Here is a 17,683-nt window from a genome sequence, read left to right on the forward strand (position 1 = left end):
GAAAGCCAATAAATCCCCAGGGCCTGATAATCTGCATCCCAAAGTACTAAAAGAGGTAGCCATGGAAATAGTGGATGCATTGGTTGTCATCCAAAATTCTATATATTATGGAACAGTTCCTGCAGATTGGAGGGTGGCAAATGTAACCCCACTATTTAAAAAAGGAGGGAGAGAGAAAATGGGGAACTAGCATCAGTAGTAGGGAAAATGCTAGAGTCTATTATAAAGGATGTGATAACAGGACACTTAGAAAATATCAACGAGATTAGACAATGTCAACATGGATTCATAAAAGGGAAATCGTGTTTGACAAACGTACTGGAGTTTTTTTGAGGATAGAATTGGGAAAATAGATAAGGGAGAACCAGTGGATGTGGTGTATTTGGATTTTCAGAAGGCCTTTGATAGTGTCACACATAAGAGGTTAGTGTGCAAAATTAAAGCACATGGGATTGGGGTTAATATACTGGCATGGATTGAAAATTGGTTAACAGACAGGCAACAGAGAGTAGGAATAAATGGGTCTTTTTTGGGGTGGCAGGCAGTGAATAGTGGGGTACCGCAGGGATCAGTGCTTGGGTCCCAGCTATTCACAATATATATCAATGACTTAGATGAGGGAACCAAATGTAATATTTCCAAGTTTGCTGACGACACAAAACTAGGTGGGATTGTGAGTAGTGAGGAGGATGCAAAGAGGCTTCAAGGCGATTTAGACAAGTTGAGTGAGTGGGCAAATACATGGCAGATATAGTTTAACATGGATAAATGTGAAATTATCCACTTCGGTAGGAAAAACAGAAAGGCAGAGTATTATTTAAATCGTGATAGATTGGGAAATATTGACGTACAAAGTGACCTGGATGTCCTGGTCCACCAATCACTGAAAGCAAACATGCAGGTGCAGCAAGGCATATGGTATGTTACATAAGAACATAAGAAATAGGAGCAGGAGTAGGCCAATTGACCCCTCGAGCCTGCTCCGCCATTCAATAAGATCATGGCTGATCTGATCCTAACCACCAATCCACTATCACAGAACCATCTCCTGAATCTAACAGAATTAGACACACGAAATAGGAGCAGGATCAGGCTACACAGCCCCTGGGCCCGCTCCGCTACCCACAGGGCCATGACCGATCCGAACCTAGACTCATGTCCAAATTCCTGCCCGCTCCCCGTAACCCTTAATTCCCTTTACTTCTAGGAAACTGTCTATTTCTGTTTTAAATTTATGTAATGATGTAGCTTCTACAGCTTTTTGGGGCAGCATATTCCATGGATCTACCACCCTCTGAGTGAAGTAGTTCCTCCTCATCTCAGTTTTGAAAGAGCAGCCCCTTATTCTAAGACTATGCCCCCTAGTTCTAGTTTCACCCATCATCGGGAACATCCTCCCCGCATCCACCCGATCCAACCCCTTCACAATCTTATATGTTTCAATCTTATATGTTGGCCTTCATTGCAAGAGGATTGGAGTACAGGAGCAAGGATGTCTTACTACAGTTATACAGGGCTTTGGTGAGACCACACTGTGTGCAATTTTGGTCTCCTTACCTAAGAAAAGATATACTTGCCATAGAGGGAGTGCAGCGAAGCTTCACCAGACTGATTCCTGGGATGGCAGGACTGTCGTATGAGGAGAGATTGGGTCGGCTAGGCCTGTATTCACTAGAGTTTAGAAGAATGAGAGGGGATCTCATTGAAACGTATAAAATTCTGACAGGGCTAGACAGACTGGATGCAGGGAGGACGTTTCCCCTGACTGGGGGCTCTAGAACGAGGGGTCAGTCTCAGGATTCGGGGTAGGACATTTAGGACTGAGATGAGGGGAAATTTCTTCACTCAGAGGGTGGTGAACCTTTGGAATTTCTCCCACAGAATGCTGTGGAGGCCAAGTCACTGAATATATTTAAGAAGGAGATAGATACATTTCTAGACACAAAAGGCATCAAAGTGTATGGGGAGAGAGAGTGGGAATATGGTATTGAGATAGAGGATCAGCCATGATCATATTGAATGGCGGAGCAGGCTCAAAGGGCCAAATGGTCGACTCCTGCTCCTATTTTTCTATTTTTCTCGGTTAGCCTTTCTCTAATAGCATTACGTCTACAGCGAGCAGTGCAAGGGCCTTGTTTCACTCCACAATCATCAGCTGTTAAGTTTACTGCCAGTGTTAAAGGCTGGTCTGAATGTTCCTTACAGAGCTGGTACAGTTCACCATCTCAACTTATGGACTATGAGCGACACTTACTCTCAGCATCAGCAGAGATCAATGACACAAATAAAATCATAGCTACAGTTTCTTTTTATTGGTTATTTTAACACTCAGCCTCTGATATTACAGCAAATTAACATTTCTCATTGGAAAATCTGTATCTGCAACTATAAAGCTTCATTATTTTTAACCATTTTAATCTATTTTTATATCCTTTAGCCGTAAGTCACCCGGTGGAATTGAACCGCTTCCATTGAAGAGGCTGGAAATCAGGGAGCTGCGGGCAGTTTGTTACAGAGCGAGAGAGAGAGAAAATAATCTTTATTCAGCCATTATACTGGCCATCACGTATAGCGGGCAAATCGGCGGGGACTGTACTCACAAATATTTATGCGTTTACAAAGTAAAGGCTGCTTGGAATGAAAGTACTAACAGTCTATATTAAACAGGTTAAGTCAGATCCTGCCAAACTTGTCCATAGATCAGCGAGCATCAATGCATCTTTCAAACACTGGGGTAGAGTTTTCGCTAATTTGCGTTAGTTTTATCCGTACAATCCGGATGAAATCAGCCGAACCAGCACAAAAGATCACAGAAATTCGAGCATGATTTACGTCAAGTGTAAATCGAGTTTTCCGTGATCTTTAACGCTTGTTTAAAAATCATTCCACCCGAAGCCGGCCCCGCCTCCAAAACTGGCCACGCCCCCAGATCGGAATCCCGAGGATGGCGAGTTTCCGCTGATTGCTCCTGTTTGTGGCCGTTCGAGGAGGATTTTCAAATTGAGCTCGTTTTCTTAGGCACCCAGGCAGTAGTGGGCACGATTTAAAAGTATTACATGTTAAATTTATTTAATTTACTTACAAACTGACAACTATGAAACTAATAAATGGTTCAGTATAGCTTTTTTAAGTCATTTTCATTCATTTTACATCAGGTTTCTCACCGGTGAAATGCTGTACACTTCTATTAAAAATGCTTTTTTTTGTGGTAAATCCATTTTCAGCTGTATTAATAAAACGGCACCAGGTTATCACTCTTAAATACAACAATGAATTTTTTAAATTGAAAGAAAAATAACTGATTACATTTTATTACACTGATCGATTTGACTGGTTCATTGAATGTTTGTGATTATGCAAATACATTCTAGCGGATACTTGAACTGTAACCTGTCTAGTGTAATTTCAAGCACAATTTGCGCCCAAGTTACCGATTACGCCCGAAGCAGAAACTCTACCCCGCTGTGTGTAGTTTCAGCTGGGAAAGTCAGCGTTGACCTAGATAGAAAGGCGTAATTCACAAAGAGCACTTAGATATTCTTCATTGTCACAATCAACCTCCAAGGCCTTTTCAAAGCACTCAATAGCTTCACACTTCTCCCCGTCCAGCTGGTGCAGGAACCCAAGAAGACCAAAGGCCTTGCTGTCTCTGGGATTCCTGTCAATTTGTTTTGTTGCAATCTTTCTCAAGTTTTCACGACACAATTCCCAACTTTTTGTGCCACGTTGGATTTTAAGTCCTTCCAGAAAATGGGTGATGGCCTTTGATTCAGATCTTCTGTGACGCAGTTCAAATAACCCAGCCTGGAAACATATTGCCTGCTTATTATCAGGATGATTATCCCCTAATTGCAGTAGATTGCTGTAGATTTCCTCTGCTTTGAGATATTCTCCATTTAATGAACAGATTCCTGCAAAATCCAATTGTGCAAAAGCAAATGATGGCTTCTGTTCAAATGCCTTTTCAAAATAATACTTGCATAGTTTGATCAACTCCGCTTTCTGTTGAAAAGCAGGATTGCGAGGAATTTTGCTGCCAGGATTTTTGATCAGTTGAAATAGTTTGTTTCTGTAACACAGACCTATTTGGTGGTGTAAGAAGGTAGAGTTTGGGCTAATTTCTAATGCTTTCTTCAACAGCTCCAAAGCTTTTTCCACATCTCCTTCTCTTCTCAAAAATTTTGCTGCATAACGAGTTACATATGGAAGGTCAGGGGACTTCTGCAATGCTTGTTCAACTAATGAGAGAGCTTCCTCCTTTTGCTTGAACTCTTGTAGTTTTAGAGCCAACAGCACCATGGCTACAGAGTCATCTGGATCAAGCTCCAGCACACGTCGCAACTGCTTCACTGATTGACTGGGTTCACCACTCTCTGGGGTACAAGTATCTCCTTCCAGGCGAAACAGAGCAATCGCATAACCAGCATTCCATTCAGTGTCATCAGAATCTTCCTCCAGAGCCTTCTCAAAACATTCCTTTGCCTCTTCATAATATTTCCTAGAAGATTTCAACAGTGACCAACCCTTCTCCCCGTATACTTCAGGTATCAGTGCTGTATACCGAGAGCCATTAGTAAATCGTTTACAGATCATCTCCAGCTTGTCGAGGTAGGACTGGGCCTCTGTCAGTTGTCCCATGTGATAATATACCCAGGCATAGTTTCCATAGGTGATGATGCTTCTTCTTTCAAATTCATGTTCATGATTCTCCCTCAGAATCTTTTCAGCTTCCTTTAAGTTTTGAATTGCCTCTTCACATTTGCCTTGCAGACAGTTTACAAAAGCAAGATGGTTGTAAGGCATGGCCTGGTATTTCACACCAGCCTGTATTGAATCTTGTAATCTATACTTCATGTCGTCCAAGTCAATACTGTCTTTCTGTGGGCCCCACGTGAAGTGACATTGAAGCTGGCCAAGTTTTGCTTTCAAGCAATCCTTCAGTGTGTTGCTGTAAGAGAACAAAATCATCAAAGCCCATCTTATGTGTATCTAACTTACATTTTTAGCTCATATATAAATCAACTTGCAGGGGGTGCCCGGCGTTGCCAGGGCAATTTTGGGCCGCGCGGTCTCCCTGCCCGTGTCTGTCCCCTCTCTCTCTCCATCCCTCTGCCCCTCTCCTCTCCTCTCCCTCCCTCCCGTCCCTGCCCCTCTCTCTGTCCCTCCCTCCCATCTCCCTGAGTAGCGCGTCAGGCCCGGTGCCGTTGTGATATCGGCAGTGCGGGGCCTAGTGGTTAAGGGCCGGCCGGGATCTCGGGCGGAGACGGACCCGAGCTGAGCTCCCCAGGGGATCGCGCGGTTGACGGCCGGCAGCTGCAGCTCGCCCGCCCGTTGCGTGTCTCGGGCCTAGCGCTTGAGGCCCGGCCAGGCTCTCGGGGCGAGACGGACCCGAGCTGAGCTCCGCTGCGGGTGGCGCGGTTGACGGGCGGCCACTGCGGATGACCCGCCCGCTGTGTGTAAACTCACCTGCCGCTCCCAGAGTCGCAATGTGGGGGTTTGTTTGGCTGGTGCTGTCCCTGTGGCGATGAAAAAAATGGCGGCGAAGTTTAGGGAGACTGGAGGATTAAGTCCCGCCCATGACATACTGATTGGTCAACCATCAGGTCACTGAACTGTAGGATTGGTCAAGCAGCACGTCACCATTGAGAAAATATTCTGATCTTTCTTAGCTCCAAAGCGGATGAGCTCACATTTCCCCACACTGAAGTCCATCTGCTGCAGTTTTTCCTACTCGCTTAAGCTGTCAATGTGCCTTTGGAACTGTCTAATCCTATCTGCCTTATTTACTGTGCCACCTAACTTAGGGTCACCAGCAAACTTGGATATACAACTCTCCATTCCTTCATCTAAGTCATTGATAAACACAGTGAAAAGCTGAGGCCCCAGTACAAATCTCTGGGGGCACCACTAATCACATCCTGCCAATTCGAGTACAAACCCATTATCCCAACTCTCTGTCTCCTAGCTGCTAACCAATTCCTTACTCTTCAAAGCTCCAAGACCACAGGCCTTGCCTCAAATTATTACCAGATCCTGGGATCCCACTTTCAGTGCTCCCATACACTAGGGCTCACCCCAGATCCAAACCCTTCCCCTGAGTGCTCACAGACCCAAGGAGAAAAATCATTTAAGTGTATTTTGTGAATTTTAGTGTGTTAAGAAGTCAATTATATGAAGTAAGTTTAATTTTTTAAGGGTTTTTTAAACTCTTGGGGAGTTTAAACCAGAAGTAGAATCCGGGTATAAAAGGGGAGGGGCTAGTGCAGTGCACGGAGTGCTTTGTGCATTGAGTGGTGCTGGAGTTTGCTAAGTGGGAGAAAAATCATTTAAGTGTATTTTGTGAATTTTAGTGTGTTAAGAAGTCAATTATTTGAAGTAAGTTTAATTTTTTAAGGGTTTTTTAAACTCTTGGGCAGTTTAAACCGGAAGTAGAATCCGGGTATAAAAGGGGAGGGGCTAGTGCAGTGCACGGAGTGCTTTGTGCATTGAGTGGTGCTGGAGTTTGCTAAGTAGGAGAGTTCGGATAAGTGGGAGGTGAGGGTGTGTTTTTTGCTCTGTTTTGTTCCCCACTCCCAGGCTTAGACAGCACTGCGGAGGCGGAGCAGCGAGACGAGTCAACCAAACAGGCCCCACAGACAGTATTCAAGGAGGAGGTTGGTGATCAGCTGGTTGGTTGGTTTTCTTCCTTCTCTTCTCTTTTATACCTTTAAGTTGGTAAGTCCTTTGAATAGTGGTGTGACATTATCATCTATATCCAGGCAGGGTCTTCATAACTAATAATAAGAAATTTAATTAATTATATAGAATGGAGCAGGTGATGTGTTACTGTTGCGAGATGTGGGAGCCGGTGGTCCCCATTGAGGCTCACGGTGATTACATCTGCGACAAGTGTTGGCGGCTAGAGGAACTCAAGTTCCATGTTATGGAGCTTGAGACCGAGCTTCAGACACTGCGACACATCAGGGAGGGGGAGAAGTTCCTGGACTCTATGTATCAGGAGGTGGTCACATCTATGAAGTTAATTACTGCAGATGTAGTCCGTGGTCAGGGACAGGACGGTGTGACTACGAGTGAGGAAGGTACAGGGATCCAGGATGTAGTGTTGAAGGAGACACAGCCCTTGTTCTTGTCCAGCAGGATCGAGGTTCTTACTCCCTGTGAGGGCGGGAGCGGGGACTGCAGGGAGGATGAGCAACCTGGCCACAGCACCGTGGTACAGGGGGCCATTCAAGTGGAGGGAGTAAAAAGAAATGTTGTAGTGGTAGGGGATAGCATCATTAGGGGGATAGATAGGGTTCTCTGCAGTCAAGAGCGGGAGTCCCGAAGGTTGTGTTGCCTGCCCGGTGCCAGGGTTAAGGACATCTCTTCTGGGCTGGAAGGAAACTTCGAGTGGGAGGGGGAGGATCCAGTTGTCGTGGTCCATGTTGGTACAAACGACGTAGATAGGACAAGGAGGACGGTTCTGTTAAAGGAGTATGAGCAGCTAGGGATCAAATTAAAAAACAGAACCTCAAGGGTAATAATCTCTGGGTTATTACCTGAGCCACGAGCGAATATGGCTAGGATAAATAAAATTAAAGAGTTAAATGCGTGGCTCAAAGACTGGTGTGGGAGAAATGGGTTTTGCTTCTTGGGACACTGGCACCAATACTGGGACAGGAGGGAGCTGTTCCGTTGGGACGGACTCCACTTGGCCAGTGCTGGGACTAGAGTCCTGGCGAATCATATAACTAGGGCTGTAGAGAGGGCTTTAAACTAATTAGTGGGGGGGAGGTTTCCAGAGAGCAAATAATAGAAATGACAACAGAGAAGGTCATAGACTTAGGTAGCAGTGGGGGAATTAAAAAACAGAATGTGTCAGGAAGGGACAGAAGGTATGGAGTAAAAAGTAAAGTACTAAAAAGGGAAAAAACAGGAACTAAGTGTTACAAAACATATTTGAAAGTTCTTTATCTGAATGCACGTAGCATTCGTAACAAAATGAATGAGTTAACGGCACAAATAACGACATATGGGTATGATCTTGTGGCCATTACAGAAACATGGCTGCAGGGTGACCATGACTGGGAATTAAACATACCAGGTTATTTAACAATCAGGAAGGACAGGCAGGAAGGGAGAGGAGGTGGGGTGGCTATGTTAATAAAGGAAGGAATCACTATAATACAGAGAAATGATATTGTGTCAAAGGAGCAGGATAGTGAAACGGTTTGGGTGGAGATAAGGAATAATAAGGGGAAAAAACACTAGTGGGTGTAGTCTATAGGCCTCCGAACAGTTGCAACTCTGTTGGACAGAGTATTAATCAGGAAATAGTTGAGGCTTGTAATAAGGGAACAGCTATAATTATGGGGGATTTTAATTATCATATTAACTGGACAAATCAAATTGGGCAGAGCAGCCTGAGGATGAGTTCATTGAGTGTATTAGGGATGGGTTTCTTGAGCAGTATGTAACTGAACCGACCAGGGGGCAAGCAACCTTAGATTTGGTCCTGTGTAATGAGACAGGATTAATTAAAAATGTCCTAGTAAAGGATCCCCTTGGAATGAGTGACCATAACATGGTTGAGTTCCATATTCAATTAGAGGGTGAGAAGGTTGGATCTCAAACAAGCGTGCTGAGCTTGAATAAAGGAGACTATGAAGGTATGAGAGCGGAATTGATTAGAGTGGACTGGGAAAATAGATTAAAGGGTAAGACGGTACATGATCAGTGGTGTACATTTAAGGAGTTATTTTACAACTTCCAAAAAAAATATATTCCACTGAGGAAAAAAGGGTGTAAAAGAAAAGATAGCCATCCGTGGCTAAGTAAAATAATTAAGGATAGTATCCGACTAAAAACAAGGGCATATAAGGTAGCCAAATCTAGTGGGAGGATGGAAGATTGGGAAGTCTTTAAAAGACAGCAAAAAATATCTAAAAGATTGATTAAGAAAGGGAAGATAGATTATGAAAGTAAATTAGCAAAAAATATAAAAACAGACAGTAAAAGTTTCTATAGTTATATAAAAAGAAAAAGGGTGGCTAAAGTAAATGTTGGTCCCTTAGAGGATGAGACCGGGAAATTAATGGTGGGAAACATGGAGATGGCAAAAACACTGAACAATTATTTTGTATCAGTCTTTACAGTAGAGGACACTAAGAATATCCCAACACTGGACAAACAGGGGGCTCTAGAGGGGGAGGAACTAAATACGATTAAAATCACTAAGGAAGTGGTACTTGGTAAAATAATGGGACTCAAGGCGGATAAATCCCCTGGACCTGATGGCTTGCACCCTAGGGTCTTCAGGGAAGTAGCGGTAGGGATTGTGGATGCATTGGTAATAATTTTCCAAAACTCACTGGACTCAGCAAAGGTCCCGGCAGATTGGAAAACTGCTAATGTAACACCCTTATTTAAAAAGGGTAGTAGGCAGAAGGCTGGAAACTATAGACCTGTTAGCCTAACATCTGTGGTTGGTAAAATGTTAGAGTCCATTATTAAGGAGACAGTAACGGGACATTTGGATAAACATAATTTAATAGGACAAACTCAGCATGGTTTCATGAAGGGGAAGTCATGTTTGACAAGTTTGCTGGAGTTTTTTGAGGAAGTAACATACAGGGTGGATAAAGGGGAACCAGTGGACGTAGTGTATTTAGACTTCCAAAAGGCATTTGACAAGGTGCCACACAAAAGATTATTGCTCAAGATAAAAAATCACGGGATTGGGGGTAATATTCTGGCGTGGGTGGAGGATTGGCTCTCTAACAGAAAGCAGAGAGTTGGGATAAACGGTTCGTTCTCAGATTGGCAACCAGTAACTAGTGGTGTTCCGCAGGGGTCAGTGCTGGGTCGCCAACTCTTTACAATCTATATTAACAATTTGGAGGAGGGGACCGAGTGTAACATATCAAAGTTTGCAGATGCTACAAAGATGGGACGGAAAGTAGTGAGTGAGGAGGACATAAAAAACCTGCAAAGGGACATAGACAGGCTAAGCAAGTGGGCAGAGATTTGGCAGATGGAATACAATACTGGAAAGTGTGAGGTTATGCACTTTGGCAGGAAAAATCATAGTGCAAGTTATTATCTTAATGGCAAGAAACTGGAAAGTACTGTAGTACAAAGGGATCTGGGGGTCCTGGTGCACGAAACTCAAAAAGTTAGTATGCAGGTGCAGCAAGTGATCAAGGCCAATGGAATGTTGGCTTTTATTGCTAGGGGGATGGAATATAAAAACGGGGAGGTATTGCTTCAGTTGTATAAGGTATTGGTGAGACCGCACCTGGAATACTGCATACAGTTTTGGTGTCCATACTTAAGAAAAGACATACTTGCTCTCGAGTCAGTACAAAGAAGGTTCACTCGGTTAATCCCGGGGATGAGGGGGTGGTCATATGAGGAGAGGTTGAGTAGATTGGGACTCTACTCATTGGAGTTCAGAAGAATGAGAGGCGATCTTATTGAAACATATAAGATTGTGAAGGGGCTTGATCGGCTGGATGCGGTGAGGATGTTCCCAATGATGGGTGAAACTAGAACTAGGGGGCATAATCTTAAAATAAGAGGCTGCTCTTTCAAAACTGTGATGAGGAGAAACTTCTTCACTCAGAGGGTGGTAGGTTTGTGGAATTTGCTGCCCCAGAAAGCTGTGGAAGCTACATCATTAAATAAATTTAAAACAGAAATAGATAGTTTCCTAGAAGTAAAGGGAATTAAGGGTTATGGGGAGCGGGCAGGAAATTGGACATGAGTCTAGGTTCGGAATGGTCATGGCCCTGTGGGTAGTGGAGTGGGCCCAGGGGCCGTGTAGCCTGGTTCTGCTCCTACTGTGTTCTAATTCTGTGTTAGATTTCAGGAGATGGTTTTATTCCTGTTCCTGGCTGGGGTGGAGATCGCCTTTACAGAAGGTAAGTAATGTAGAAAATATAGGGACAGAGTGATCTCCTGGAAGAATTTCGATCGCCTAGATGGGTCGGAGAGGAATTTCCCAGATTTTTTTCTCCCAAATTGTCCATTGGGTCTTTATCTGGTTTTTCGCCTCTCCCGGGAGATCACATGGGTTCGGGTGGATGCAGAGTGATAGAAGATTTGAGGTTAGGATCAGATCAGCCATGATCTTATTGAATGGTGGAGCAGGCTCGAGGGGCCGATTGGCCTACTCCTGCTCCTATTTCTTATGTTCTTATGACAGATCCCAAACCCTTCCCCTGAGTGCTCACAGACCCAAGGACAGATCCCAAACCCTTCCCCTGAGTGCTCACAGACCCAAGGACAGATCCCAAACCCTTCCCCAGAGTGCTCACAGACCCAGGGACAGATCCCAAACCCTTCCCCTGAGTGCTCACAGACCCAGGGACAGATCCCAAACCCTTCCCCTGAGTGCTCACAGACCCAGGGACAGATACCAAACCCTTCCCCAGAGTGCTCACAGACCCAGGGACAGATCCCAAACCCTTCCCCTGAGTGCTCACAGACCCAGGGACAGATCCCAAACCCTTCCCCAGAGTGCTCACAGACCCAGGGACAGATCCCAAACCCTTCCCCTGAGTGCTCACAGACCCAGGGACAGATCCCAAACCCTTCCCCTGAGTGCTCACAGACCCAGGGACAGATCCCAAACCCTTCCCCAGAGTGCTCACAGACCCAGGGACAGATCCCAAACCCTTCCCCTGAGTGCTCACAGACCCAAGGACAGATCCCAAACCCTTCCCGAGTGCTCACAGACCCTGGGGGACAGATCCCAAACCCTTCCCCCGAGTGCTCACAGACCCAGGGACAGATCCCAAACCCTTCCCCTGAGTGCTCACAGACCCGGGGACAGATCCCAAACCCTTCCCCGGAGTGCTCACAGACCCAGGGACAGATCCCAAACCCTTCCCCTGAGTGCTCACAGACCCAGGGACAGATCCCAAACCCTTCCCCCGAGTGCTCACAGACCCAGGGACAGATCCCAAACCCTTCCCCTGAGTGCTCACAGACCCAGGGACAGATCCCAAACCCTTCCCCTGAGTGCTCACAGACCCAGGGACAGATCCCAAACCCTTCCCCTGAGTGCTCACAGGCCCAGGGACAGATCTCAAACCCTTCCCCCGAGTGCTCACAGACCCAGGGACAGATCCCAAACCCTTCCCCCGAATGCTCACAGACCCAGGGACAGATCCCAAACCCTTCCCCTGAGTGCTCACAGACCCAGGGACAGACCCCAAACCCTTCCCCCGAGTGCTCACAGACCCAGGGACAGATCCCAAACCCTTCCCCCGAGTGCTCACAGACCCAGGGACAGATCCCAAACCCTTCCCCTGAATGCTCACAGACCCAGGGACAGATCCCAAACCCTTCCCCCGAGTGCTCACAGACCCAGGGACAGATCCCAAACCCTTCCCCAGAGTGCTCACAGACCCAGGGACAGATCCCAAACCCTTCCCCCGAGTGCTCACAGACCCAGGGACAGATCCCAAACCCTTCCCCCGAGTGCTCACAGACCCAGGGACAGATCCCAAACCCTTCCCCCGAGTGCTCACAGACCCAGGGACAGATCCCAAACCCTTCCCCCGAGTGCTCACAGACCCAGGGACAGATCCCAAACCCTTCCCCCGAGTGCTCACAGACCCAGGGACAGATCCCAAACCCTTCCCCTGAGTGCTCACAGACCCAGGGACAGATCCCAAACCCTTCCCGAGTGCTCACAGACCCAGGGACAGATCCCAAACCCTTCCCCTGAGTGCTCACAGACCCAGGGACAGATCCCAAACCCTTCCCCCGAGTGCTCACAGACCCAGGGACAGATCCCAAACCCTTCCCCTGAGTGCTCACAGACACAGGGACAGATCCCAAACCCTTCCCCCGAGTGCTCACAGACCCAGGGACAGATCCCAAACCCTTCCCCCGAGTGCTCACAGACCCAGGGACAGATCCCAAACCCTTCCCCCGAGTGCTCAGAGACCCAAGGGCAGATCCCAAACCCTTCCCCTGAGTGCTCACAGACCCAGGGACAGATCCCAAACCCTTCCCCCAAGTGCTCACAGACCCAGGGACAGATCCCAAACCCTTCCCCTGAGAGCTCACAGACCCAGGGACAGATCCCAAACCCTTCCCCCGAGTGCTCACAGACCCAGGGACAGATCCCAAACCCTTCCCCTGAGTGCTCACAGACCCAGGGACAGATCCCAAACCCTTCCCCCTGAGTGCTCACAGACCCAGGGACAGATCCCAAACCCTTCCCCCGAGTGCTCACAGACCCAGGGACAGATCCCAAATCCTTCCCCTGAGTGCTCACAGACCCAGGGACAGATCCCAAACCCTTCCCCCGAGTGCTCACAGACCCAGGGACAGATCCCAAACCCTTCCCCCGAGTGCTCACAGACCCAGGGACAGATCCCAAACCCTTCCCCCGAGTGCTCAGAGACCCAAGGACAGATCCCAAACCCTTCCCCTGAGTGCTCACAGACCCAGGGACAGATCCCAAACCCTTCCCCCAAGTGCTCACAGACCCAGGGACAGATCCCAAACCCTTCCCCTGAGTGCTCACAGACCCAGGGACAGATCCCAAACCCTTCCCCCGAGTGCTCACAGACCCAGGGACAGATCCCAAACCCTTACCGAGTGCTCACAGACCCAGGGACAGATCCCAAACCCTTCCCCCGAGTGCTCACAGACCCAGGGACAGATCCCAAACCCTTCCCCCGAGTGCTCACAGACCCAGGGACAGATCCCAAACCCTTCCCCCGAGTGCTCACAGACCCAGGGACAGATCCCAAACCCTTCCCCCGAGTGCTCACAGACCCAGGGACAGGTCCCAAACCCTTCCCCTGAGTGCTCACAGACCCAGGGACAGATCCCAAACCCTTCCCCCGAATGCTCACAGACCCAGGGACAGATCCCAAACCCTTCCCCTGAGTGCTCACAGACCCAGGGACAGATCCCAAACCCTTCCTCTGAATGCTCACATGAAATGTGACTTATTCTGTTATCATAAATCAGTGGCACACTGACAATGATACATGATTATTATATTGTTATAAAACAGCACCCTTCGAGTAACGATTAGCAACACACTTGGAGATTTCTGATTGTGTCTTTTATAAAAACGCACAGTCTATGTGTACAGTAGTAACGTCTGCAACTAATAACGCTGCACTGCCACCCTCTGGAACCTAGTGCAGGCACCAGTCCCAGCTCTCACAGAGAGGGAGGGAACACAGGGAGATAGAGTGGAGAGAGAGAGAGAGAGAGCAATTCCACCATCACCAGTCTCCTGCTTTAAGAAATGTTCTATTTTCATTGTGGCAGGCTCAGGGAGGCAGGTTTAGGAAGGAGTTTGCCCTGAGGTGGCTGCCTTGCTATAAATATGCCTCTGCTATAAACAGATAGCCCCAGCTCCCTTCATTTCAATGGGTTTGAAAAGAGTGGCTTTGATATTAGGGCAGGAGAGTGTCAGGGGTGGGGTTAAACATTTAAATACTGAAACGCAGCCCTAACCCAACGAGCACACGCTTGCCGCCTTTTTAATGGCGACGCATATCAGAGCATCTGAGTGTCCTGCCGTGGAGCGGTCGGACGGTCATTAACATATGTAAATCAGGCTCCTATAATGCGATTATGAACCTGATTTGGAATTAATGGGTTTTCCGAGGGTTGGGAAACTCAGCAATGAACCCGAGGCGGGATTGGACGGCTCTTTACAGGGGAGGTTAAAGGTCAGAAGGCCCAAAGGTTCAGAGCTCACAGCTGCTTTCCCAGTTCCCTCTGGAACAGTTTAGTGAGAGTTCTTGGTGTGAGAGTTGTTTGTAGAGTTTAGAGGTGTTCACGCACAGAGGATCACTATGGGTGGCGCTATGGCTGCTTTGTTTGGACTTTAGATGAGGAAGAGAATGAGCATTATCGGCAGCAAGGGCGTGCTGTGGAGAGAGCCGCAGGTGGCCAGCAGACAAGGGAGTAACAGAGGGTTCGAGGTCACAGGAAGCACTACCCATCTAACAGGGTCTACAGACAGAGGCTCAGCTTCCTTGATGTGTCGGAAGAGCAATGGGTCTGAAGGCTGAGATTGTCAGGTCAGGTGGGCGCAGACATCTGCAGCCTCCTAGAAGACCTGCTCCCTGGTGGACCTGGCGGCCATGCATTACCAGCGGCTGTGAAGGTCACCACGGCCTCAATTTCTGTGCCTCCGGTTCCTTCCAAGGCGCTACCGGAGATATAGCGAAGGTCTCGCAGTCAGCTGCAAGTAAATGCATAAGGCAGGTGACTGATGGATTGTTTGCCAGTGCTGGGAAGTATATAAGCTTCCCCTGTGATGACAATAGCCAGAATCAGCAGGCACTCGGATCCGCATCTCTGGCTGGCTTCCCACAAGTGCAGGCTGCCATCGACTGCACACACGTGGCAATCCGAGCACCCCACAGATCAACCAGGAGTATTTGTCAACCACAAGGGATTCCATTCCATCAATGTTCAGCTGGTGTGTAACCACAAAAAAAAGGTTCATGCAGGTCTGCGCCAGATTCCCTGGGTGCTGCCATGATGCTTTCATGCTGCGACAGTCCAGCATCCCCAACATGTTCAGACCTGGAACCAGCCTTAAGGGAAAGGCGACAAAGGATATCCCCTTCAAACCTGGCTGATGACACCTCTGAGGAACCCCACTGATGAACACCAGGAGCGTTACAACAGGAGCCATATGACAACCAGATGTGTCATTGAGCAAGCCATTGGCACGCTCAGGTTGTGCTTCAGGTGCCTAGACAGGTTTGGAGGTCTCCTTCAGTACTCACCAATGAGGGTCTGCAGGATAATCGTGGTGTGCTGCACTCTGCACGACATAGCACAGCAGTGAGGACTAGAGGTGCAGGAGGAACAAGCCGCTCAGCACTCCTCGTCTGATGAGGACTCAATGACATCCAGGGACGCCTCATTAAACCTGGGCGCAGCCTTTGTCCTCCTTCCTTCCATAACCCTCCCTATACTCCTTCCAGCCCAGTGTAGTTAACTGCAAACCTCCTCCTCCATTGCCTCTGTGAACTGGCCCTTTAAATAGTCCAGGTGAAATCATGTCTTGCGGGTTGGAGACACGAAACCTGGAAGTAAAATGATAATGAGGAATCCCCATTGAAGTCGGATATTCCCACACGTCCCACAATATTGTGCTTTGTCGCCCACTATCGCCCCTGCCCCCTCCCCCGCTCTGATCCCGTCTCCGCGTTAATATCACTGACAATGTCAGTATTATTTTGTAAAATCTCGATACATCTAATAAAGTGATCACTGACCTCATGATGCTGGTCTGGATTTCACCTGTACTTCAGATAGCCGATCAGCTGAAAGACTGCAAGGTTTGTCTTCCCGGATATCTTTATACCATCTGGAATCAGCTGATTTTGAGGAATTGCTGCCTGAAAGTGAAACTGGAAAGCGAAACAGACCATGTCTGATATTTGCCATCTGAAGGTTAGCTGTATTCTGAAAAAGCCTCCATGATCAGGAGCTCGGGAGGAGAGGGAGACTGGGGAATGGGGCTATGGGGAGAGAAGGAGACTGGGGAATGGGGAGAGGGAGACGGGAATGGCGACTCCGGACGAGAAGCAGACTGCGGAATGGGGGCTCGGGGGAGGGGGAGTCTGGGGAAACTGGGGAATGGGGGCTCGGGAGACTGGGGAATGGGGGCTCGGGGGAGAGGGAGACTGGGGAATGGCGGTTCGGGGGGGGAGAAGAGGGAGACGGGGGCTCGGGGGGAGAGGGAGACTGCGGAATGGGGGCTCGGGGAGAGGGGGACTGGAGAATGGGGGCTCGGGGGAGAGAAAGACTGGGGAATGGGGGCTTGGGGGGAGAGGAAGACTGGGGAATGGGGGCTTGGGGGGAGAGGAAGACTGGGGAATGGGGGCTTGGGGGGAGAGGAAGACTGGGGAATGGGGGCTTGGGGGGAGAGGAAGACTGGGGAATGGCGACTCGGGGGAGAGTGAGACTGGGGAATGGGGGCTCGGGGGAGAGTGAGACTGGGGAATGGGGGCTCGTGGGGAGAGGGAGACTGGGGAATGGCGACTCGGGGGAGAGTGAGACTGGGGAATGGGGGCTCGGGGGAGAGTGAGACTGGGGAATGGGGGCTCGGGGGAGAGTGAGACTGGGGAATGGGGTCTCGGGGGGAGAAGGAGACTGGGGAATGGGGGCGCGGGGGGAGAGAGAGACTGGGGAATGGGGGCTCGGGGGGAGAGGGAGACTGGGGAATGGGGGCTCGGGGGGAGAGGGAGACTGGGGAATGGGGGCTCGGGGGGAGAGGGAGACTGGGGAATGGGGGCTTGGGGGGAGAGGAAGACTGGGGAATGGTGGCTCGGGGGGGAGAGGGAGACTGGGGAATGGTGGCTCGGGGGGAGAGGAAGACTGGGGAATGGTGGCTCGGGGGGAGAGGAAGACTGGGGAATGGGGGCTCGGGGGAGAGGGAGACTGGGGGCTGGTGTTGGGGGGAGAGGGGGACTGGAGAATGGGGGCTCGGGGGAGACAAAGACTGGGGAATGGGGGCTCGGGGGGAGAGCGGGATTGGCGGCTCAGGGGAGAGGGAGACTGGGGAATGCGGGCTCGGGGGGAGAGGAAGACTGGGGGATCGGGGGGAGAGGAAGACTGGGGAATGGCGGCTCGGGGGAGAGGGGGCCTGGGGAATGGGGGCTCGGGGGAGAGAAAGACTGCGGAATGGGGGCTCGGGGGG

General features: G+C 49.0%; 1 protein-coding gene across 4 annotated transcripts in view; it reads right to left on the reverse strand.

Annotated features, from left to right (window-relative positions):
• Nucleotides 1–2,290: 2,290 nt before the first annotated feature.
• LOC147081992 (interferon-induced protein with tetratricopeptide repeats 5-like) overlaps nt 2,291–17,683 on the reverse strand; it is a 32,560-nt gene continuing 17,167 nt past the window's right edge. For 3 of the 4 annotated variants that reach the window (XM_085980544.1, XM_085980547.1, XM_085980546.1), the window contains 2 exons: nt 16,257–16,391; nt 2,291–4,948 (listed from right to left, as the gene is read on the reverse strand). In XM_085980544.1, coding sequence (XP_085836670.1) covers nt 3,499–4,948; nt 16,257–16,261 — 1,455 coding nt within the window. In that variant the 5' untranslated portion in view covers nt 16,262–16,391 and the 3' untranslated portion in view covers nt 2,291–3,498. Of the gene's footprint in view, nt 4,949–15,761; nt 16,105–16,256; nt 16,392–17,683 lie in introns of those variants that run through there. The other variant, XM_085980548.1, reaches the window with a different exon arrangement.

Source organism: Somniosus microcephalus, unplaced genomic scaffold (genome assembly GCF_052327205.1).
Source record: "Somniosus microcephalus isolate GS21.2 unplaced genomic scaffold, FLI_Smic_1.0 scaffold251, whole genome shotgun sequence".
Taxonomy (NCBI): Eukaryota; Metazoa; Chordata; class Chondrichthyes; order Squaliformes; family Somniosidae; genus Somniosus; species Somniosus microcephalus.